This window comes from Anoplopoma fimbria, chromosome 20 (assembly GCF_027596085.1).
Source record: "Anoplopoma fimbria isolate UVic2021 breed Golden Eagle Sablefish chromosome 20, Afim_UVic_2022, whole genome shotgun sequence".
Lineage (NCBI taxonomy): Eukaryota > Metazoa > Chordata > Actinopteri > Perciformes > Anoplopomatidae > Anoplopoma > Anoplopoma fimbria.
Genome location: NC_072468.1, coordinates 15,844,399 through 15,869,453, shown reverse-complemented (window position 1 = coordinate 15,869,453; position 25,055 = coordinate 15,844,399). Strand labels below are relative to the sequence as shown.

The 25,055-nt window shown below is 42.5% G+C and overlaps 2 protein-coding genes across 2 annotated transcripts; one reads left to right on the top strand and one right to left on the bottom strand.

Moving 5' to 3' along the window:
- The first annotated feature begins 1,677 nt into the window (after window positions 1–1,677).
- s100t (S100 calcium binding protein T) lies at window positions 1,678–2,093 on the top strand. The gene is made up of 2 exons (XM_054621966.1): window positions 1,678–1,839; window positions 1,932–2,093. Exons 1-2 carry the CDS (start codon window positions 1,678–1,680, stop codon window positions 2,091–2,093), a joined length of 324 nt encoding a protein of 107 aa, XP_054477941.1.
- A 3,635-nt stretch (window positions 2,094–5,728) lies between these two features.
- On the bottom strand, window positions 5,729–23,766 carry chrnb2 (cholinergic receptor, nicotinic, beta 2). The gene is given in 7 exon segments (XM_054621160.1): window positions 5,729–5,881; window positions 7,502–8,001; window positions 8,004–8,629; window positions 10,427–10,536; window positions 13,314–13,358; window positions 14,617–14,762; window positions 23,709–23,766. Coding segments are annotated over 7 exon segments (1,638 nt in total).
- Window positions 23,767–25,055: the final 1,289 nt, after the last annotated feature.

Genomic DNA, 25,055 nt, shown 5'->3' with positions numbered 1-25,055 from the left:
CTGTTCTTTCGGCACAGGCTGAAAACTCACCTCTTCAAGAAATACTACCCTGAGCCTTCCTCTTAGCACTTATTGTATCCGTATCAGTTTGTTGTACTTATTGTATTCGTATTAGTCTGTTGCACTTATTGTATTCGTATTAGTTTGTTGCACTTATTGTATTCGTAGTAATTTGCTTCTGCACTGTACTTTTGCTCTGGTTTATGCTCTTAGATGCTTGTTTAAGAAAGGAGATGCACTTATGACTTCTGGTGACTAGCAGTTCTCTTGAATACCTATGTTGAATACACTTATTGTAAGTCGCTTTGGATAAAAGCGTCTGCTAAATGACTGTAATGTAATAGAAATGTAATGTCATATTATGATAACTTCAATTTACCTAATGCTGTAGTAACAGTTCCATTCATGCTTTCATTGACGATATGTTGTTTCTGAAGAAGGGGTCAGATGGAGTTTTCATGTGTCCATTTAGAGGACAGCAGGTGTCTGATGCGTAAACAGAGATGGAGGAGGGGGGGTAGGTGGGGTGGCTGGAGGCCATGAGGGATGTATTTAAGACGGTGTCCCTCTCATCCTCCTCATCAGTCGCTCTTGCCTTCTCTCTCTGCACCTGACCAGCAGGCCATCACTCGTCCTCAGGTAAGAAATTGTGTAGAGGACAGACTTCAACTCTGAAGGCTGTGTGTCCATTTTTCTCCGAGGTTGTGTCTATATTTTTCTTTTAAAGGTAGGTTTTAGTGGTGCAGCTAATGCACAGTGCTGTCGGTAGGGGGGACTGCCTATTGAAAAAAGCTAGTGCAAATCAACAACAAAGACAGGAAAAGCTCTCTGTTTACTCAGTGATAACTTTTAGAACCTTAATTTATCTTAAACAGAGCATGCCAAAAAAAGTTTTTTTATGCTGCTGACTCATGAGAATGTGGAGCATTGTGTCAACCAGGGCAGACTGATATAAGATGTGATGGACAGTTAGGAAAAGGCTTCACAGTTCAGAGGTGATGTAGGTCCAAGAAAGGCAAAGACTTACACCTGTCTCCAGGGGTTTTCTGCCATCCGGTAGAGCTAAAGTAAAAGCCAGATCAGGTTGCCTCGGCGTGTCCTGGTTACATCTCCTCCTCTGGTTTGGCTGTTTTACCAGCTTAGAGTTTCACTCTTATCAGCTGGCTCACATATCCGGCTGCTGTCAATGTCCTGACTCCCAGAGGTCCTCTCAATGGAGCAAAGCAACAAACAGATTGAGGATCTGTTTAATCTGTAGCAGAATCTTATCAGTACTAGTGGCAGGGAGGAAAATCTCCTGATGAGGAAACAGCTAGAGCAAACTTGACTCCTGTGCAGGGTTTCCAACTCTGCCAAATACCTCTCCTGCCACTAGATAGATAGACCTCATAGAAGATAATCCTGTAGCTATGTCATCGATGGTGATTTAGCCTGTGATTAGGTTTTCTACGTGTGTTTCTCCATGCATCACCAAGTGTCAGTGTATCTAAGATAAAAAAAAGAGAGAAAGAGTGTGTGCACATGCATTTGTGTGCGAGAGAGAGAAACCTAGAGAGACTTTAACACGGGTTGAGTTGCAGCAGTCTTGTACTCCATGCTCCTTGCTTGCAGGATTACTGACATGGACTTCTCTTGCTTTTCTCCTCCCCTCACCCTTCCTATTATCATTCCTCCAGAATGTCTATGCCCAACTCAGAGAACGCCTCCACCCTGGAGAACGCCATGCAGCTCTTGATCCAGACCTTCCATAAGTACTCTGGGAACGAGGGGGACAAATACACACTGAGCAGGGCTGAGCTCAAAGAGATGCTTACCGCTGAGCTCGGCAACTACCTGGGGGTAAGGAGATACTTAGGGATACAAATGTACTGTTTCATGCGTGTAAAACCGAGCAAGCTTACATTCCCTGTTATATATCCTCACACGTGCAGAATGCCCAGGATAAGGAGGCAGTGGATAGGGTGATGGGAGACCTGGATTCCAACAACGACGGGGAGGTAGATTTCACAGAGTTCATCATACTGGTCGGAGCTCTCACTGTGGCCTGCAACGACTTCTTCCTGGAGTTCAACGACAAGCCAGAGAAGAAGTGAACATGCCTTCTGCACATAGACGTCCACTCTGCAAAAAAACCACACACTCCAGGGAGGAAACAGTTCAGACAGGAATGAAGGTCATTCACAAATACACAACTACACATTCGTGTAATAGTCACTTGAGTAGTTAATGTTGGGTGTTTGTGTATTTGTCTGAAATGTCCAATCACTCCATTACTGTATGTATTGCAATGTGAACATCTGAACAGTTTGAGTCACTTTCAACACCTGCATTGTTGAATATATGAGTATATCTCTCTTTCTTTTTGTCTTTTTGTGTATTTTATAACACATTCAAGCGAAGGAATTTCTCCCTGGAAAGAATAAATGTGCCCTTTACTCAAACAATGCTGTGTTGGTGGTATTTTGTTACAGCAGAGAAGATGAGTGAGAACACATGTTTGGCACCAGGTGGCAGCAAATAGCCCTCAATTGAATCTGACAGAGGATCATTGCATTACTTTTCATTTGCTTCGCACACACTGGTACAGCACTTTATTACAGCAGTAGATGGATGAAGATAGGAGATCTGAATCCCTAACAAAGAGATATCTATGTTAAATGAATAGTTAGTTAATAGATAGTTAAGTCGGCAACATGACGTTCATCGTATTGTTTTTACAGCAGTATAATGAGAACTTGAAGTGACCTTGGCAGGGCCCTACACCCATGATTGTTTAAAAGTCCTGCTTCCTAGGGAAAAAAAGCACTGTGGTTGTGTGAATGTATGTGTGTGTGTTTATGAGTTTATTACAAAGGAAGTTACCAGCATGAAAATTAGAAAGCCAGGAAACGTTTCTTTCTTTCATTCTATCCTGTGTTGTAAGATTAATGGGAAGTTTGAGTAATACTGTAATTTACAGACTTTAGGTTACCTGTGTGTGTGTGTGTGTGTGTGTGTGTGTGTGTGTGTGTGTGTGTGTGTGTGTGTGTGTGTGTGTGTGTGTGTGTGTGTGTGTGTGTGTGTGTACTTGTACAGCTATCTTTTAAGGACCATTTGGAGTTTCAGACCTTCAGATTGAGGACATTTTTAGAAACTGAGGATATTTTATTCAGTCCTCATTTTGGGACAGACCTTCAAAGGCCTATTTGAGGGTTCAGACTTGGTTTTATATTCTTTAAAGCCACTTAATAAGTTAGGTTTAGGGTTATGGTTAAGGTTAGAGTAGGGGTTGGTGAGGAGATAAATCTGTTTACACGGTCACATTGTGGGGACTCCCCTCCCTTTTGGGGACAAAATGCACATCCCGATAACGACCATCATGAATAACCATCACAATTTTAGGTGAAGACTTAGTTTAATGTTAGGGTAAGATTAGGATTGGGGAAGTAGCGTCTATCATGAGAGTATGTCTCCAGGAAATGAATGTAAGTCAAAGTAATGTTCTCTGAAGTGATGGAAACACATGTTGTTGGTGAGTAATATGAGTAAAAACATACCACACGGACGCATACTTTGATTAATCTGAACCTACAACCTTTATTGGACTGGTTAGGTGTGCACAGGAGCAGATTTGAGTCAGGAAGGAGAGGGTGAGAGATGGGGGGAGCATGATGAGAGAGGAAGTGAAAAGAAAGGAAGGAGAGTGGAAAGGTCAAAGAGAGAGAGAAAAAGAGTGGACAGCAGCACTTTGTCCGTGTGGAGCCATGCAGGCTACAGTTTTCACAGGTCTCTGACAGGCTTTTCACACTTGGGGAACCCCCCTCTGGGTAATCCCATCCTCGAGAGACAGAAAGAGAGAGAGACAGACAGCTCCCAGTCCAGAATTTATCCGAGCTGCAAAACACTCACAGCGAGTGAGAGTGACTGAGGAACAGAAAGCATTTAAAGTGACTTTCCTACGGAGTAACAACATGAACAGTCTGTTGTCTCTGCCCATCCTGCTTTATTCCTCCGCACTATCTGGATTGTGCTTGCTGTGGTCAGATTATCCAGTTTTTTTTCAGTATTAAACATGTCGGTTCATTTCTGCTTATGATTTTGCATCTGTGACTTATTGCCTGGTGCGACTGCTCCAGCAAAGGCCCTCTTGTCATTTCTCTCTTATTTATTGAAAATTTAATTCACCCCCACTCCCTGCATGCCTGAAAAGACCTTTTGCTTCTCGCTTGGTTGTCAGGGAACCTGGGAAGATTTTGAAAATGAGACAAGTAAATCAGCCAGTCCATGATTAAAAGGAAAAGTGTCGTAATGAAAAGGTCTTTAGAGAATGTAGGTTATCGTTATTGTAATTGGACTAAATGTCAGAAATGTGTTTGCCCGTGGAAGACCAGATAAAGGAGAAGGAACCGGAGAGAGGTTGCACGAGTTACCAGAAGGGAGGGGGGAGACACACATACAGTATGCTCTCTTCTGAACATCGTATCTGAAAGATGTGATAATGCATCTGGGTGTGGGGCACGCATTCACATACACACACACATACATGTATGCTCTGAACGTTACATACTGAAATATGAAAATACAGATTAATACACATAATAGCTTAATATCCATGATAAAATTCCCTTCCTTCCATCAATATAATTTCATTTACATGTTACTTTTTCTAATACTGATCTTTGCTCCATCCCACCTGAGCTCTTTAGAAGATACTCGATCTGATGTAAATCATGTTCCTCTGTCAATCACATAGGAGGTCCTATCCACCATCTTGGCTCAGATTCCTCAGTGTCTCTGGAGCTGAACTCGTCTCACTGCAGCTGTGCTCTCCGGCACAGCAGGCTGCTGCTGTCCTCTACTTAATGTGAACAACTCTCTGAGCAGAACCCCGTCCATGCATATATTACTTTATCCCCTCATCGAATAATGCATCCTGGCTCTTTCTTTAATTCAAGTCACCTCCTCTTCACAATCTGTTGCTTGTACACATACTGCGTTAGTGTGCGCATCACAGGCTGTGTAGTACAGTTAATATCACATTCTTGTTTAATCTATACAATCATACAACACCCCATAGCCTCTCTATCAGCAACAGACACTTGCATGAGCTAACACATAGAGAAATCTTAATAATATATTCCTAATGCTATACTGTGGTAAGCCGCTATGCTATGATAAAATATACTGAATCAGCTCACTGACGTATTGGATTTCTGAAAAAATTAAATAAACGTATAAGAACCTTGATATGAACCTCCCTTCCCTTTCTGATTAGCTCCCTCTGACATCAGTCAATACTGAGGATGAGTAAAGTCATAGTTGAAGGCGGGCATGTCATGTGTGAATAAAGCAGTCAAAATTGAGCAGAGAGTGTTGATAGGCTGGCGTAAGGTCCAACAAAGAGTAAATCAGAGCATCCTCGCTCCCTGACTGGCTGAAGAGGAGAGAGGGGGAGGGACCTTTCCACCAGAAAGGGGAGGTCAGTCCATTAAACATCTGGACAAAAAACTGCAGGTAAAAGTATGATGGTGTTTTCCTTTTTTCTTCATCCAAGAAAAACTGTTTGTTCGTTGCAAAAACGTTACTATAAAGGTAATGGGCGTGACTGCTGGTCAGTTCCAGTTCTGGTTTCCAGTTCAATAGACACAATACAAACCCAGACCTGTCCCCCCAAACCTCTGGCCCTTGTCCTGCTGTGCTGATTGGTCGGGGGAGCCGTCAGGTCAGTGTGTTCTCGGCCTGTGGATGGTCAGCCCGGCGAGCTGGTGATGGTCTTGACTGTGTAATTCTGGAAAAGCGGCTGCATGAACATGCCCAGTGTGCCAAACACGCACACAAACACAAAGATCCACAGGAAGAGGCGGTCGATCACCATGGCGACGTACTTCCAGTCCTCGCTCACCTAATGGGGAGAGACAAAATGGGTTAGGGACAGTTCGAAGAGTCAGATTAAGGTGAGTAGAATCACACCGCTCATCATCATCCTCTCTCTAACTACCCTCCTGCCTTTCCCTAATGCAGGTGGTTAATGGAGGTGAAGGGTTAATGTGAGCGGAGACTCGTTCTGCCACACAGCTCTGATGAGGTCTGACACGAGTCAAGGAGGATAGGGAGGACATAAGAGAAGAGACAGAGTGATGGATGGCAGAGAAACAGAGGGGTGTGCTGACACTGTCACCCCTTCAATGATGACTTGGGGGAGGGGGAGGGCATGCACTGTGCCAGGAGAGTGGTCGGCATGGCAACGGGCTGGATGCTACTAAGTCTGTGATGGACAGAATTACAGAGGATTGTTAATTTCCGTGTCGGTTTCTTTCCTTCCAGGAGAGAAGGCCGGTCTCCTGAGATGCCTTGAGGAAAAGCGATTAAAAAAATGCCACCCTCTCTCCACCGTCTCGGTTCCTCTATTCCAGCACTTCTCCAGTTGTCATGCCGCCGCTATAATTACATGTCTGTGTTGAATATTCAGAGAGCTATGATTGCGTCACCAGATCTGTCTCTTTTGCTTATGCTCTGGTGTAGTCCCCCATGCGTTTCAAATGGCAGAGCTGAACGGGACTTCTGGCACTGAGAGGGAATCTCTGCAGCTCAAGATGCTTTTTATGGTTAGTAACATCCGCACAGAATAAGACGATTTTTGCTATGATTTTATCCACACAGAGACAAGATAAGGATTTATTTTATTATGAAGAAGAGTCCAAGAAATACACTGACAGGCTGGTATAGGTATATCTGTTTTATTCACAGATATATTGATATTGAAGTGTGTGTTGGCAAGAAATTGCAGAGCAGTAAACTGCAGCAGTAAAGGATTTATTGGCATCAGCATCAATTTGTCTTTTTGTGTTTAATTTAAAGAATCTAATTTAACGCTATAATTTAGTGTGTTAAGTTATTAAAGCTTACATTCATTGGATGCAGAGCAAAAAGCTGTAAACAAACATTGACATTATCACGTTATAAAGTTGATTAAGTGAACGTGTAACAGGTGACTATTTACACACCCAGCAGTCATAGGATTTGTATCTCTGGCTGGCGGCTACCTGAAGAATGCAAGTCCAATATTTACTGCCAGCTCTGCTTTGGTTTCTACCGAACCAGAAATCTCTGTCACTTTAGCTGCTGGATGCCCCACTGTGTTCACCAGCTAGTCACTAAGTGTTTCTGTCTGTTGTTTGGTGCTGGGCAGGTAGCATGAAGAGGTTAATCAGCATTTTTTAAGATATTCATTAAGGCAGCTTCAAATGATTAAAACTTTGATAAAAAAAATAGCTAATATCTGTCATCTTTAACTTTACAGTGTATTGTTGAGCTGTATCTGTAGTATTTATACTCTTTCTCACAAAATCTTTATTTGTTTTATTTGTTTACATAAGAAAATTAATATCAGCCAATATATTGGTAGCCCATTTGTATCATTTTTAATACCACTATCACCCTAAAAAGTCCAGTCAGGCTGTGGTAAGGAGCAGCAGAGACTATAACTATAATGGCGTGAACATTCAGATAATAAAATACTCACACTCTGATCATCATCCTCACTCTTCATGTGGTTGGCGATGAAGCGAACTCCTTCCACAGCCTCCTCAAAGCCCGGACAGGCTTGAGCCAGCAGGGCCTGAGTCAGAGCGGGACCTCCCGCTGCTTGCTTCCCCCGTGGCAGGTTTCCAGAGGCCCCTTCCCGGCCCTCCCTCACCCTGTTCAGACCATCCATGGATCCCCCACCAGCTCCTCCCAGATCCCCTCCGAACTGTTTAACAGACGCCCGATTCACGTAGCAGGTACAAGGGTCATTGTCCTCCTTGCTGAACACCCCTGTGGAGGTTCCCCCTCCGTTCCCGCCAGCGTTGCCCAACCCGAGCCCCACCACCAGGGCCCCCGCCTCCCCGCTGCGCCCACCCTCCTTCTGCTCCTGGGCCCTCCTTCTCTGGCGCAGCCGCTGGCGCTCGCAGCTGTTCCTGGGCTGCCGCATGAAGAGCAAGGCGGGAAGCTTGTTGAGGAACACCAGCTTAACCCAGGGGGCATGGTGTGTGTGGTCGGCGAGCGGTGGTGTACGTTGAGCACACACACACTGGTGACGATGGAGAAAGTGACCAGGACCATAGTGAACATCAGGTACTTCCCCACGAGGGGGACGTCTAGTGACGTGGGGGGGACGATCTTAGAGATCAGCAGCAGGAACACAGTGAGAGCCAGCAGCACGGAGATGCAGAGCGTCATCTTCTCTCCGCAGTCAGAGGGCAGGTAGAAGACCAGGATGGCCAGCGAGGTGATGAGCACACACGGGATGATGAGGTTGATGGTGTAAAAAAGCGGCTTCCTGCGAATGATGAAGTCGTAGGTGATGTCCACATAGGTGGGGTCGGCTGGGTTCTCGTTTCGTCTGCCGGGCAGGGCGATGATGTCCCACTCGCCGCTGGGCGTGAAGTCGTCCATGCTGGCCACGTCAGCACGGAGAACCAGATCGATCTCTGTGCGGTCATAGGTCCAGGAGCGGAAGCGCAGCGTGCAGTTCTGCTGGTCGAAGGGGAAGTGCTTTACCTCGATCTTGCAGGCTGACTTGTAGATGGCCGGGGGCAACCAGAAGATACTGCCGTCGTAGGAAACCACCGCGTTGGAGTAGAATGACACCTCGTACACCCCATCAGCACTGAGAGAGAGGAAGCGGGAGAGGAGGAAGACAAAAAAAGAAGTGTCATAAACAGAAACATTTGTGTGATGATTTAATTAAAAATATGTATTTCGTAAACAAAACGTATAGTTGGAGGCTGTGTTTCCCTGAGTCCTATGAACAGTGGCACATGACGCATCTCATTATGCAATATGGGTTCATCTAAGAGCTCTAGGACACACACACACACACACACACACACACACACACACACACACACACACACACACACACACACACACACACACACAGACGGGTGTGGAGGCTTTAAGACGTGTCAGGGCAGCAGGGTCACACACACCTGCTTCTACAAACACAAAAAACTGGATGAACATGCAGTCTAGACAGGAAACACAGACCTCAGGTCAGACTGGGTTGAGTTATGCAGCCCGAATTAGACACTAAAGTCAGAAGTCAGCTGACTACATTAAGCTTTAGATTCAGTTTCCATTTAACTCAAGCATTTGACAAGAGAACTAATTAATGACGGCTATTAATAATGTGTGATGTGACATATGCAAAATAATAATTCATAGTTTTTGACTGATTACACAATTGACCCACCTGCCAAAGTACTCTCTCAGAAACACAGACTTTCCTGCAAATTTTGGTACAAAATCTAATTGAGAATTCCAAATTAGCAGCTGTAGTACTGCTGTTTTTCCTCAGTTAATCCTCCTGTTTAGGTGACTGACAGGAGTTCGAGGCAGTGAAGAGGACTGGGAGGACAGCATGAAGACCTGGGGTTGGTGGGATTAGGAGGATCATTTTCTCCAAAGTACCTGGGATCTTTTAATCTTTAGTAAAGTAAAGACTGAGGCACAGAAAGAGGAGAAGGCCAGACAGATCACTGTACTGTGATATGCTGATTTACATACTGTAGGCTGACACCCAGTTTCCATTACATTCAGACTAATGGTCTGCATACGTGCCTCCCTCAGACATGCAAGCTAATTGTAATTAAAAACTAAGCAAAGCAAGTTTCTGTTTCATCCACGTAAAGACTTTCGCGATATATAATGCATTACAGTTAATTTCATTGATGATAAAATTTGATAATTTTACATATACGTGATTTTGCATACATTTGCCAAATGGTTGATTTTAACCATGTCGCCCAGACCTACACACAAGTCTGGATTAACAGCAGAGCACGCGATAGCCCATAGTCTTAAAACTTAATTAAAACTAAATGCATAGTTTATATATTCTTAAGTAAGTTTAATTAAATTACAAAAAACAAGTTGGTTTCTGTGTCACTGTGAGTACTGTACCTGATGGGAACTTGAAAGTGGCAAGGTGCAGAGATGCAGATAAATAGATAAACATCACACAATTTACAACAACCCAAAAAAGAAAGAACTATTTGGATGTGTTTAATTTTCCATATGCATATATTGTACATGTACAGTCTCTATGTGGGTGTGCAGTGCAGATGACTCCATCTTTGAAGTGTCTCATGAGACTTGGAGGTACTGTATAGTAATGTAGCATGAGTGATATGAGCAGATTACAGTGGACATATTCAGTCATGTGTGACGGGCTTGCATGTGTTGCACGGTGAAACCATTTAATTGATGTTCTTATCCAAAGTGACTTACTGTATAATGGTGGCAGCTGACTCCACTCAATGGGGAATTAGCTTTAAAACATGAACAGTTCAATATGAGACATGTATGTGCTCTTGTTTTGCATGTTTATTCCAGCGCGTGCATCCATGAGCCTTTATGTGTCTTCAGAAGTGACTGCAAGAGAGTGAGTGAGTGAGTGACTCACTTGTTGTAGAGCACCACGTCCGGCAGCCAGATGTGTTTTGAGGGCAGCCTGACCTTCAACATCCCATCAAACTCCTCAGGGACCCAAGTCAGCCGATAGTCCTGCCACTCCTAAGGGCCAATAAAAAACAAATTGCTTAATCGCTTGTGCGCCAATCATATAGCGGCAAGGGTGGAGCAGTGAGGAGAAGGTCTGTCTGTCTGTCTCCGTGTCTGTCTGTCTTTGTGTCTGTCAGTCGGGGGTTTAATATGACACATCCCAATCCTGGGGAACATCCTGTACTGTGTCCCTCTATGCTTACATCATATTATTTATCTCTAAGCCAGAGAGAGAGATTGAAGCACTCCTGTCTAACACGACCATGCCAAAGACCAATCAGCGTGATTGAAACTGCTCATGGGTTGAAGTAATGACTTAAATTCACTCTCGCTAAAGTATCAAAGTTGTTTTGTTGTGTGTACTTGTACTTTTTTTGAGTATGTTTTGTAAATTGGTATTTTTTACTTTCACTTTAGTTCTATTTATGATAACCTGTGTGAGAATGGCCCTGCGACAGACTGGCGACCTGTCCAGGGTGTACCCTGCCTTCGCCCATTGACAGCTGAGATAGGCTCCAGCACCCTGCAACCCTTAACTGGATAAGCAGGTTACGGAAAATGGATGGATGGATGGATGGATGTGTGAGAATGGAACAGAATAAAAGCAGATAAATCAGCTGCAGGTGTGTCTGCGGCCTCAGGAGGGCAGAGCTTCCTGAACAGAGAGGTGACACTCCGGAAATTATAAATTACAAAGGTTTGCTCAAAGCCCGCAGAGTCCATGGATTAAGCATTAATCTACCGCGGCAACAAAAAACAAAAAGTTGAATATCTTACTTAATGACCACCTTGCGTGCCACACCCACTATGTTAGTGACCTGTATCCTAATCTATCATGCTAATGTCTACATGCTCATAGATCCTCCAGCACACTTTACTTCACTAAAGAGCTTTACCTCCAGTTTGAGGACTTTGTGCTGTTTGTGACTGTCAATCTTAGATATAACGGCAGAGCCTCATTCAGCTCAAAACGTTTTGGGTTCGCGGAGAAAAGAAGACTGGTTGTACTGGGACGGAGCGGCTGAGTGGAGCCGTTCAGACAGGTGAGTAAAACAACACACTGCATTTTTTGTGGATGATTCTCGCTGAGAAAGGCAGTTGTGTATTTATATAATTGATATTCAGTTGTATGCACAGCGCAGAGGCTGTCGATTTGGACAGTAGTTGTCTTGTTGCTGATGTTGTTACACTTGTGTAAGTTGACTTTTTAAATGTATTTTGTAGCCTAAATATGTTATTTTATTTAACAATATTATCAAACCCACCCCCTATTTTTTAATGTAACCCAGTAACGTTTACCTACTTTTTACACTTACCTATGTACATTGTCTTTAAAGTGACTACTTATACACTACTGTAGTACTCTTTCCACCTCTGCAGTAAGGCTGCTCCTATGTGCGCATGTGTGTGCATCAGCAAACATCCTCACGTCCTCTGTGCAACCTTTCTTTTTTTAAAAGACAGCATTATCTTGTTCTGTATGCTGTGAGTCTTTGACATTGACTCATTGAAGCCTCGTGACAGCAGTTCTGTCTGGCTCTTCTATGTTATGGCCATGTTGGGGCTGTTATGCTCCTGCAGGTCTTCTGCAGTGACTATGATGCATTGTGGTCATTACAGTTTGTCTTGGCTCAGGACAGCTGTCCTTGACTCCCCTGCTTACCAGTTGCGAGGGATCCATTGAGCACTGATGGTCATTCTGCGCTCCGTTACATGTCATAAATCTTGACTTGGTCAGGTGCAAGTTTGTGTGTGTGTGTGTGTGTTTGTGAGCATAAGACATAAACAAGCATGCAGCTATAAACAATGCAATCAAAAGTGCAGCATGCATAACGGTGAAATCGTTTAGATAAATGTTTTCCATAGATTTAAATTAACATCCAAATTGAACATACATCCATGTAATTTATTCAAACACCTGCTCTCAAAAGCAAGCACATATGTTGATTTTGTGTGTGAGTGACTGCATTTGTATACCTGATGTGTGTAAATGTGTATACACCTACATGTGCCATGTTAAAGGCCTCAGCTGTAAGCATACGAAGAGCCAGCCATGTAGAAGAGGGTCACAACTCAGTCAGGGTCACATTATTCACAGGGTGAGGTTATGTTAGGTTTCATCCAAACCCACAAACCGCACAGAAGCTGAGAAATAGGGGGTTCAGCATTTGTGCAAAGGGCTTTTGATATCATCAGTTATCTTGCGATTTGGATGTGAAAAAAATGTGTCTTTCCTGCTCATAAATTCCAAATCTCTTCTCATATTTCTCCTGTCAGATTTGGGGTTTTGAAGGACGTGTATTGTTTGATGTCTCTCTCTTGATGTCAGATGTCATGTCAGCTCTCAGGGCTGCTGCTCCACATGAGTAGAGGCAGCATCAGACGCTGCACAACCATAACCAGTGAGACACACAGAGAACACAGTGATGCATCTTTCCCCTCCAGTAACTGGACCACTGCTCGTATGCTGTGGTCTTTTGGTGTAATAACCTCGTGGCCCATGATTATATAAAGTTAATCAACATGTGTACTGTATTCTATTGTGGGAGAGCATTCCTCAGTGTCCGCATTTGTTACTACCATCCATTTCCCTTGTGGTTTTGTGACAAACCTCCACTGACCTAGCAGTACAATTTTGAAATCCAAGGTAAATTATCCCAAATCCAAAATTTTATTCACTGTTTTGGCTACATTTAAAGTACTCTTTCTCTCTAAATGTATCTTTCTCTGTGTGTCAGAATGTTACTATGTTAGAACGGTAAAAGGAAGAGAAGAGCGGGAAGTCTCACCTGTGTCAGCCAGACATTGGTGGTCATCACCTGCTCTCTTTCATGCTGCAGAAAAATTAAACATATATTGTAAATTACAAACTATTATCAAAGGGTTACCACAACACTTGTAACAAGCTGAAGAACGTGTGTTACATATTTTATCCTAAGTGGCATAAAATGGTTGCAGCAAAGCCAAACAATCCAGATTTGAAGTCCCTATAGAGCGAGGTAAGCTTGCTATATGCAGCTTGTTAGTGTCATTCGTCCCTAGGTAAATACCTGTATTTCAAACTCTGAATCCCCAGTTTATAAAGCTTTTTACAAAAATCAAATCAATGTATTAAAGCCCAAGCTGAAAGAACCCTGAGGACAACACATATGTTAATTTCTCAGGTTTTTAAAAGCTCCACAACAACAGAAGACTTTAACAACTGTTTGGCTGAGTAGTACTCAACATAATGACTAAACTGAACTCTATGTGTATAAACAGTGGAGTGGCTCTTTAACTTAAGCAAAGATATACTGCAGTAATCATTTTCAGTGGAGCTTGTTTGAAGTTTTGAAAAGTACATTCACTCAAGTACATTACTTACTGTTAGTACAATTCTGAAGTAGCTATAAGTATTGAGTATTTTAATTTATGCTTCTTTGTATTTTTACTTTATATTTTCGCTTCTTTATATTTTTACTTCTTTATATTTTTACTTTATATTTTTGCTTCTTTATATTTTTACTTCTTTAGAAAAAAAACCTATAATGACTTAGTATAAACACAATGTATTGCTGTACATGAAATGAAACCACAGAACAATATATAAAATAGGTACAATTAGCTACAACATTTAGCTTACAACCATAAAATGTAGCTTACTTGTTACTGCATCAATAATAATAATCCATTATAATGTAACAGGAGTAACTGTAACTGTAACTTTAAGAACATTTTTAGATAACACTTCTTTACGTTTGCTTATGTAAAATGCAGGGCTTTTACTTAGAAGAGTATTTAAACTGCGGTATTGTTACCTTTACTAAGGTATAAGGTCTTAATACTTATACTAATCAGGCCTTGAGCCGAGGGCTAAATGACTATCAGACTGAGTTTAGATTTCCATAATTAGACAACTTCCTTTTCTGCTTTAATTATGACACAAGAATTCAAATCAGAGGGTCCGTCTATGTGTAAATAACACCATCTTTTGGATTTTTTTTTTTTTAATGTGGAATCAAAATCAAATGATGAGTAACATAGAGGATTATCCTCATGCTGTGAAAGTGCACTGAAAGTCAAACACTGAAACGGAGGCACATGCACACTCACCACGCTGATGAGCTGAGCCAGCGACACCATCAGCTGCACGGTAACCAGCTCGGAGCCGTTAGTCGCGGGACGGATCAGTTTGTTGTAGTGGGCAGGGTTTAAGAGATGCTCCACCAACCGCTCCTCTGTGTCTGCCCCGAGGCCGCCTGCATGGAGAACACATTGTCATCATCTTTATCATCATCTGCCTCTGTTATGAGACAAAATAGTGCAGCCATCTGTGTCTCTCTTGGCACTTTTTAATAAAATACTTTTACCATATTGGATGATAGGGTCATCATACAAGAGCAGGAAATCAGTGGTGCTGTTGAGTTTCTCTGTTTGGCCACTGCCCTCACTGCCAGCATTGAAAGCTGGCTATCCATGTGTATCAAGAATGCAGAGCCTTTGAAACCATGGCGTTACTCATCTCTGCCGACTGGAGCACGTCAGCACAACTCGATACACACTTCTTACCAGATCTGACATCATGAGAATGAGTCAACCAGTCTGAATGTCTCTATCACTATCCTTTCCGTCTCTATCGCTCTCCCAGTGCCTCTGCTCTGTCTCTAACTATCACCTCTCATGTATAGCTCGTCTTCCCAACTGCCAGTCTTTTGCAGCTTTTGGGTTATTTTCACTCCGTCTCTCACTTCCCTTCTCCTGTCTTTCCCCCCTTTCTGTCTGCCACCCCTCCATCTGTAGCCGACTGTAGTGGTATCTGCGTGAGTGGTCGAGTTTGGGCAGAGCTGTCACAACAGCACACACAGGAGGGGAGGTGTTTTACTGGGAGACACGAAGCATTGAGAAAAAACAACTGCTCTGCACCTCCTCCTTCCTCCCTCTCCCCAGCTACTCACTCCCTGCCTCTGTGGCATCTGCTCGCTCCTGTGCTGCATCTTTTCCACTCTCACAATCCCCTCACACGTTCCCCCTGAAGATAAACACAGGCTGCTGACTGTTAACTTGATACCAAACATGTAAAAGCTGATGTGAGTAAAATGAACACAAGGTTATGTTTTATTTTTTGATTTTTTTTAAATTGAAATGATAAACCCTTTCATTTTCAAGAGAGGCCTATTCACAAAACAAAGACTATAACAGACAATAAAAAAGCAATGAGAATAAACTAAATAATATATAATAGAAAACAAAGATGACTCATTCTACATCTTTATTTGCCTCTTCTACATGCGTCATCTGCAAAAAAACTAACAAGAATTGTACTCAAATAACAATTGCTGGACCAACTAAAATGTTGTCAAGTAATCGATAAAGTCATTCTTTTCTGTTTTATATAATTGTCAATTGAATATAATTGGGATTTGGACAAAGCAAGCAATTTGAAGTTGTAAGGCTTTAGGAAACTGTGATGAGCGTTTCATAGACCAAATGATTCATTGATTAATGAATCAAAAATAATCAATAATGAAAACAAAGATTAGTTGCAGCTCTATCAATTCTAAACACATAACTATAATTCTACTGTAATAATTGCTGCTGTTATTATAAGTAGTCTTATTATATGAATCATTTATGTCATATACATTGAATGTGTTCTCTGTTATGCTGTTCATTCTGTACACATGACATCTATTGCATTCTGTCCATCCTGGGAGAAGGATCCCTCCTCTGTCGTTCTCCCAGAGGTTTCTTCCTTTTTTCTCCCTGTTAAAGGGGTTTTTTAGGGGAGTTTTTCCTGTGCCGATGTGAGGGAAGGACTGAGGATGTCGCATGTGCACAGTTTGTAAAGCCCTCTGAGGCAAATTTGTAATTTGTGATTCTGGGCTATACAAAATAAACTGAATTGAATTGAATTGAAAAAAGAGTAAAAAACAGATTTATTTTCATAAAGGGAAATTCAATCAAAAAGAATAACAGGTACATTTAAAATGGAAAACAAACTGTTGGATTTTTTGCATTAGTGATGTAAAAATATGGAGATTAAAAATGGAAATCAAAAAGCTTTATACACACAATAAACTCTACTTCACCATTTCCCTCTGAAAATGCTTCTGAGCTCCTCTGACACTCAGTCCTCCCCCTCTCTGTCCCCCCTGATCTCCACCTTCCAACCCCCCCCCCCCACCCCTCTTGCCCTGTGGCGCTGCTGTGTTCACTGAGCAGGAATGATAGCCTCTGTCTCTGGATCAATGAGGACTCTATTCATACCCCGTAAACTAAACACGCAATTCCTCGCTCCCACCCTAATTTTAAATCTCCTGCTCCTCCCCGTGTGCCGTCTTTTTCCATCTCATTTTCTTTTACACTTTCTCCGTCTTTCCATCATCCGAGCCGGCCCGTATTTTCTCTGCACTCCCCTGACTCTCTCCCTCGCTCTCATCCTGCCTGTTATCTCCATCTCCCTGTCACTGACAGCCAATGTCCATTTATTGCCCCTTCTCTCGCTAATCCACCATCATCAATACACATCCTGTCAGCACATGTGTGTAGCGCTGTGGTTGTTTATCGTGCACAGGCGCCGGTTTGCTTTATTTGTCGTGTGTGTGTGTGTGTGTGTGTGTGTGTGTGTGTATGTGTGTGTGTGTGTGTGTGTGCTGGTTTTTTTGTGTGCACATATTCATGAGGGAAATAAACAATACTGTCTGTGCCTGAACCATATGAGTAATGCATATTATTCCCAGACGCCCGAGGCAATAACACTGCCGGATGAGACAGAAAGCTAATACAGTTCACTTAAACAATGATGAAGCAGAAAAGGCCTTCATTTCCATCAGCCAGTCTCATCATGTAAATGGTAGTTTCATGCTCAAACTAACTAGATGACGTGTTAGGTTAAGTTGTGTTAAGTCTTGCTTAATTGTCAAGGATATATTCAGTTATTTTTTTCTTTGTAAACACAGTTTATGAGAGGGATTATAATTGCTTCAAATTGAACATAATAGCAAGCATTTTGAAGCATCTGTGCTCTTAAATCTATGAATAAGAAAATTTCAATGCAAGGTCTTCCATAGCTCACCAAGCCTTATACAGTATATACAGTTGAGAGCTGGTTCCCCTCATCTTTTGTATCATGTTTGGGTCGCTGCATGAAAAGCAATTATGAAATGCTGCTCAGTCAAAGACTCCTGAAGATGACTCAGACCAAAACAAAGTCCAAGGCTAAACTGATTCAGTTTATTGGGCACAAAATATTGTGTTTCTTCCTCTGACGTTGGGATTTTATCTTAAAAACTTGGCAACACATTTCAACAAGCCTGAAATGATTTCAAGTTTGAGAGGGAGAGAGAGATCATCAGTTGTATATAGTGCAGTTGCATGTGTGTGTGTTTGTGTGTATATATATGTATATATATATATATACATATATATATATATAATATGCAGATTAAAAGGTTTGTTGAGAGCTCAGATTGTGCAGTCTTCACTTACACATCCACTCTCTGAGTCTTCGTATTTTCTGCATATTATTACTAGCATTGCATGCATGCGCTCAGGATGGAAGTCTAGACTAATATTTTATGACACTGAGACAGATTAGAGACCAAAACAGAGAGCTTCTCTGGTTTATTCTTATCTCCAGAACTAGACTGATAAAAATATCCACACACTGCAGCCTGATCACTGCGCAGACATGTTCATCCTCGCTCTTTCATACAACACGCTGTCATGCTAAAGGCCCAGCTGAGTGGTTGTAATGTTGACGGCAGCTCAGGTTGTATTCTGGTTGTTTTCCAGTTCAAATATTGCAAAGTTAATGTGACACTATGAATATTTCAGCAGGGCTCCCCATTAGACCCTGAGGCGAGGGAAGTTACACACGACAACGCGAGCACACACACACACACACACACACACACACACACACACACACACACACACACACACACACACACACACACACACACACACACACACACACACACCTTTGTGACACAGCACAGGAACAGGCGGGATGGTAGCCATGTTCAGTGTTCGATTGCTTCACATATACATCTGTTTCTCTTTCCGTCTTTTAAACAGCCACCAATCTTAGCATCAATCGTTAAACTGTACTGTTTTGTTGGCCGTTTACAAAGCCATTAGAGGCCACACACGCGACGTAAAGACAAATGTGGAGAAAATGAGGGCGAAAGCGAGAGCCCAATTGAATTATCCTGCTAAGACTATTACTGTGTTGATCTTTATTTATACAGCCCGCTCAAATGAGGAAAGGTTGGAGGGGAAGTGGGGTCGCTTTCTGCTCTGCGTTCTGCCAAAGAAGCTTTTTGGCTGCAGCCAGGACCTTTTATGCTGAAATATTCTTAAATCAATAATGGAGAGCTCCATTGATCTACTAGCAACACCCAATTGGCACCATAGTGCCCAAATAACTGAGATATTAATATTGATCCTCCATCCAACAGCAATATCACAGCACTCCAAAAAACAAAGCCATCCCACTGTGGACTAACTGAGAGCGGAAGAAGCTTTATTTCGCCAAATCTGAGAAACTCCACAGTCAGGAAAAGTTTCAGTTACTACTGATGAGGACACATACTTTTACAACAATGCTGCTTCCCCTCTGTACTTCCTCCTCTGAACAACACCATACTGCTATTAATAATGGTGTTTTTGATATTAATATAAAGTTAATCCCAAATATAAAATCAGATTTCATGTTGTAATTGGAAAATTGTATACAAATCTGCACATAAATGAGCAGGATATGATGGTAATAAATGCACAAGAGAGCACTGTTGGTCAAACGAAACAGGACAACAGAATCTGTGAAATTTGTGATGGGCATTTTTCACTATCTTGTGACATTTTATATAAACCAGCCAATTGATAGATTAATCGAGAGAGTAGTTGGCTAATTAATGGATTATTAAAATAACCATTAGTTACACTCCTCATAGTATTAAGACTTATGGAGAGACCCTGATGAAAGATCAATTAAATTAATGTTCTGAGTAAAGGAAACAGAAGTCTGAGGATCAATGCAGAAGCCTTTCATTTCATATCTTGGATATTGTGATGGTGTGAACTTTTTAGCAACAATGTGTGAACACAGTTTATGCAAAACGGCCTTTAAAATAGCCAAGTCTTTTTAAGGTTAAAGCTTTAACCTACAATGCTCTTTTTCTAATTCAACATCTCAACGTTTCCAGTGATTTTAAATATACAAAAGTTTTCTGTTTAATGTTATAGCGCGGTTTTAAAAATGGCATCTTTGAATATGAAATAGGTATAGTCTAACATTAGGGGATTTGTTGAAGTGGTTTAGACTGCAGAATAATCTATAGCTGAAAAACTCAGAAGCTTTGAAATCCTCGTATGCAGTTTGGTTTTTATTATATTATTTACAGCCCGAGCAGCTCACAGACGGTATAGCGCATATTTCAGGGATTGCAATAAAATACATCATTTCAACTGCATAATGCCTCTCATAAAAGCTATTATTTAGGCTTTTATTTGGATACCCATAAATCCATATATGTTATCACCAGGTCGTAGACGGCTGCCTGTGAGTTCTATATGCACACATGCAGAGATAGGACAGCAATACATGAAACACATTTCAGTTTACGTCTTATCTTGCAGAAGTCCTAATCGCAATCCTAACAAACATGTATTTTTTTGCTCTCTGCTGAAGCTTTATTTTCTATTGATAAGCATGAGTTTCTTTAGTTGTATTGCAACTTTAAATGTAAAATCATACAGTTTTATATATGTCATTTCATTCATGTTTTCACCAGATTAATTTTTGCGTTATCTTGAATACACTTATTTACCTGCTTCAGAGCAATTTAAGCACAACCTTGCCTCAATGTTAGTCAACCTTTCACTTTTTTTGAAAATACACTTGAATTAAAACTCATAACTTTCCAAATGTCTCTTATCTGCTTTTCTTCTCATCTGCTTAAGTTTCTATTAAACCTCTGTGCTCTCCTTCTGCTTCCCTCTTATCTCCAGGGTGGCACAATGCTGTGTGCTGCTACTACTGCTGCACATTCATTCACACGAACACTCACACACACTCAATCTTGCACAAATCACACACCAGAGCACACAGCCTTACACAGGGGATATAACACACACACGTTCTCACATACAAATGCAGGCCTCTGCTGAGTGACTTCTGTGCATTTCTTATCACAGATGGAGCTCCTATGCGCTGATCTGATCCTGTTGCTGCCGCGTGTCGGGAGTTAGTCCAAAGAGACAGAGACACGAGGGAGCGAGAATAAAGACATAAAAGTGACAGAAAAAGAGAGAGAGAATAGGATGGCTATTGTAATGTGCAGGCTATGATGCTGCAGAGATCAGTGGGCCGAAGCAGTGCAGCAGAAAAGTGATGACAGGCTAAACTGACTGTGCAGAACTTTCTAGACCGTAGCCGTGCCAAGGAAATGGTAAGTTGATATTCACTTAGTGCATTCATAAAGCAGAGGACACAGATCATGGCGCTTGCATAAACTCACACAGTCACACATGCAAAGAGGACGACTTGGCCGCGTGTCAAACATCTGCTTTAAGATGCAGCTGATAAAAGTGTTGCTGCGAAAAAATAATCCACAGTACACTACGCCCTTTGGTGATGAGACTGCCGCACACCGTGCTCCATATCCAGTAACCCCTGCATCAGGTCAGCTCAGCACCACAGACCTGTTTATTATGCATGGCCTGCAGGGGAAATGGCAAGAGACATCCTCCTCACTCAAAAGGACAGCCACATCCTTGCGGCAGCGTCTGAGACAGGTGGTGAAATGTCCTTGAGCGCCCTTGCACAGCCACTGAATGTGAGACTCCTTTTTGTGTGCGTGTCTATGTACGTTAAAGCCTTATGTAAGAAAGTATTGCTGTGCGTCTGGAGGTGTAAAGTTATGATTTTTGTCCCTCTATTGCCATCACCATTAATGTGAACAAATGGGATTGTGTACCTTAGTCTGAGTCTGTGCACATGTTGTCTTTTCTACATGGGTGTCTAACAATTGGGTATTTTGAAGCCTCTCTGTAGGGAATCTCTAAAACGTGTTTATGCCCAGGTGTGCAACCATGTGCTCATTCTTTAAACGTGTGTTTGCATGTGGATTGAGTTTATAGTCTCCGAGGAGGATGCTAATCAGATTTTTTCCCATAAGGGGAGATGACTCATTAGTACTCCACTGCTTAATAAGCTCCTTTAAAGTGATATTTCATGTTGGTAGCATTTTCTAGTGCACATACCTCTTGTTTGAAGACAAGGAATGATCGACCAACAAAACTCAGAGCTCAGGGACACTGAGTATTATGCAATTTTAGATTAGCTTCATAAACGTGACATATCATTGTCACATTCTATTGGTTAGCTCTTACTTACTTCTATTTGTAGCTCTTATCCATTGCGATATTGTATTAGTAAAACGAGACCCAATATTAATCCAGTACACTTTATATTGGTGATGTTTTTTATTTGCTATTGCGAGTATCCTATTTTTATCTGATTTACATCTGTAAAACATAAGTATTTTTATACTTTGTATTATCTTACCGTTTACATATTATGTGTGTGTGTGTGTGTGTGTGTGTGTGTGTGTGTGTGTGTGTGTGTGTGTGTGTGTGTGTGTGTGTGTGTGTGGAGCTGTTGCTTGAACTGATAATACCAGGTTGATGGAGGTGAAACTGATCTTTTACTGTATACTGTCTTTGTGAAGGCTTCTCCGGATGAATTGTGATAAACAGCATTGCATAAAGCTCCTTTTTAGGTGTGTGTGTGTGTGTGTGTGCGTGTGTGTGTGTGTGTGTGTGTGTGTGTGTGTGTGTGTGTGTGTGTGTGTGTGTGTGTGTGTGTGTGTGTGTGTGTGTGTGTGTGTGTGTGTGTGTGTGTGTGTGTGTGTGTGTGCGTGTGTGTCAAAAAGAGAAAGCAGGAGCATGCTGTCGCCATGGGTGATGATGAACAGTCAATGCAAGGCAGATGGCCAGGCATGAGTGTGTGTGTGGTTCTGTGTGCTGCTACACAGCCAGTGACAAACAGTCTTTTTGCTCGGAGGCACTAAGCTGATCCCTGCCTTGTCACTACTATGGATTGGCTGAAAATATTACGGCGGCTGTAATTCAACCAATCAGCTGATGTGTTTTCCGCTGTGCTTCGGGCAAACCCTCGCTTAGCTGAAATTAACACCAAATTAGAGCCAACTTACGGAGGTAAAATATGTCCAAACACCCTAATGGCTTTACACTTAACACATACCTCATTTCCTCCTAATGCACTGCAACAACAGTGTCGTAAATAAGACTCATCTACTCAGTGTGTGTGCTCAATGAAGAACGTAAAGACCATTTATCAGACCAAACACAGGCAGAAGGCTTTTCCTGCTGACTGACACATCATTTGTCCTCTGATGACAGAAAGTAGAAGTTGTTTTAGCTCAACATGTCTCTCATTAACCTGCCCACTCAATGCAAGACCTCAGTGTTAATGAGAGAGAGAGGGAGAGAGGAGGAGGAGGGGGGGGGTAAGTGGGTGATAACATAATTTCTTCCCCTCTCTCCCTCTCTCCCTCTCTCTGTGGTATATTTAGACAGAAGGAGATAACTGATGCAAAGCACAACATTTAAATGTTTTAAAACCTCTTCAGAATGGGCTGTATTCTATTTCCTTTGTTGTCATTGTGGTATTTACCCCAACACTAGGCAGTAGGCTCCCTAATAAGTCCATAAAATAATATTATTGTGATTAAAATAATGAGCACATGGTGATACTGTATAAAGTAAGGCCTCTAAACGCACTATATTGAGTATAACGGCTTAAAAACGCTTAATTGAAGGATTTCTTTTAGGTTGTGAACGGATAATGATGTTAGCCATTGCATTTGTTTCTACATTGTGCGCTTGTGATATGTGCAGTGGGCATTATTTATATTCTTCATCATTCCGTCGCGCTCGCTGCTGTTATGAGAAAGATGGTGACACAGCAATGGAAGAGTCCTTTTTCTCCACGTCTGCCTCTCCTCACCACCTCACCACCTCACCTATCCTTTTGTTTCCACACTCACTCTCCCTCGTCACTTTCAAGAAACCTGATCAACCCCATGAAATGCGCGAACTCGCGGTGGTTTCGGCCCTAAAAAAAAGGTGATAACGCACACGAAAGCGCGTCGATGGAGACAGGACAAGTTACTCACCTCCCGCAATGGCGAGGACAGCCAGCAGCATCAGCGACGGCCAGCCGTCCATCATCATCATACGTGCGTCCGAGCGCGCTCCGAGCCCGAAAGGTGTTCAGCGCGATGGTGAGGCCACCCCAAGCACACCCCGCAGTGATAGTCCCCCTCCTCCTTCTCCTCACGACCCCCAAAGCTCCCTTTACTCTCTACCTGGCATGGTGACGTCAGGGCTCTCCGTCGGTCCGCACTTCTTCCTGCCCGGAAAAAAAAGAGGGAGAGAAAATGGAAACACCTCGGCGGGGCCAGGTATACGCGCTGCGCTGCGCTGCGGTCGTGCGGCGCTGCTGGCTGAACACCGTGCTGAACACCGCTCAGCGATGCGACGCGCTAGAGAGGCGGGGGGGGAGGAAGTGGCATACCTCAGAGGCTCCACAGCGATGCCAGCGATGCCAGAGTCTTTCCCCAGCACAAAGTCACACACATCGCCATATAATATTCAGTGCTCTTAGGCACGTACAGTGTCTGTGGTGCTCAATTGTGACGTTGTCAAACTTAATGGCATCTCTCATCTCTATCTGCTTTATCTTTAATATTAGCCACTGGCCAAATTGTTGTGGCAGCACCACCAGTTCATATCTTCTAGAATGTATCTTTAATCAAGCAGCCATAGGGGAATGTAGGCAACAAACATGATAACATCTGCATGCATGCCTTCACTGCATACAGTTTACTGAGAAAATAGATTACAAATGTAATAAATAAAGAGTAAAACAAGCACGATTTGGACGTATAGTTAAAAGACTCCCAGCTCTAGTTTCCGTGTATGTCTGACAAACCTCACATCTCTGCTCATTAAAATAACATCACGCCACCTCACTTTCCAGGACTGCCTTAGCCTGATGTGGTCATTATTCTGTGAATATTCTTCACCTTATAAACCCTGGAGGGGCATGTCTTGCCATTTTTCTGTGTGACCTCTTCTTCTTTCTATTTTTCCCTTCCTGTCACTTATCTTTTATTGAATGTCCCTTTTTTTTTTGTTTCCGCTCTAGGCCCGCCAAAGTGACCTCTAATCCCCATTCACAAAGTCAAACAGGCAGGAGTTGGGTAGATGGGAAGAGAAGAAGCACCAGGCAGGTAGGGGGAAGGAGTTAAGAAAGAGGCGTCTCCAGACATGAGTTGGGTTGATCATATAGAAGCTTGCAACTAGTTCTGGATATTGTAACATGCTTACTATGGGTAATGCTGAGAGTTCGGGTGCTTGATGATAACAAAAATGTAACAACTGATTTGAATGACGAGGGGCAGAGGGAATGCAGCAAATGAAGAAGGGTACAGGAGGAGTCAAAAGAGCGTGGGAGGCAT

Excerpts from the sequence above, each read along its gene's own strand:
- s100t (XM_054621966.1), top strand. The coding sequence starts at position 1,678 with ATGTCTATGCCCAACTCAGAGAACGCCTCCACCCTGGAGAACGCCATG. Across the intron at positions 1,840-1,931 it reads AGCTCGGCAACTACCTGGGG|AATGCCCAGGATAAGGAGGC; the intron begins GTAAGGAGATAC and ends TCACACGTGCAG.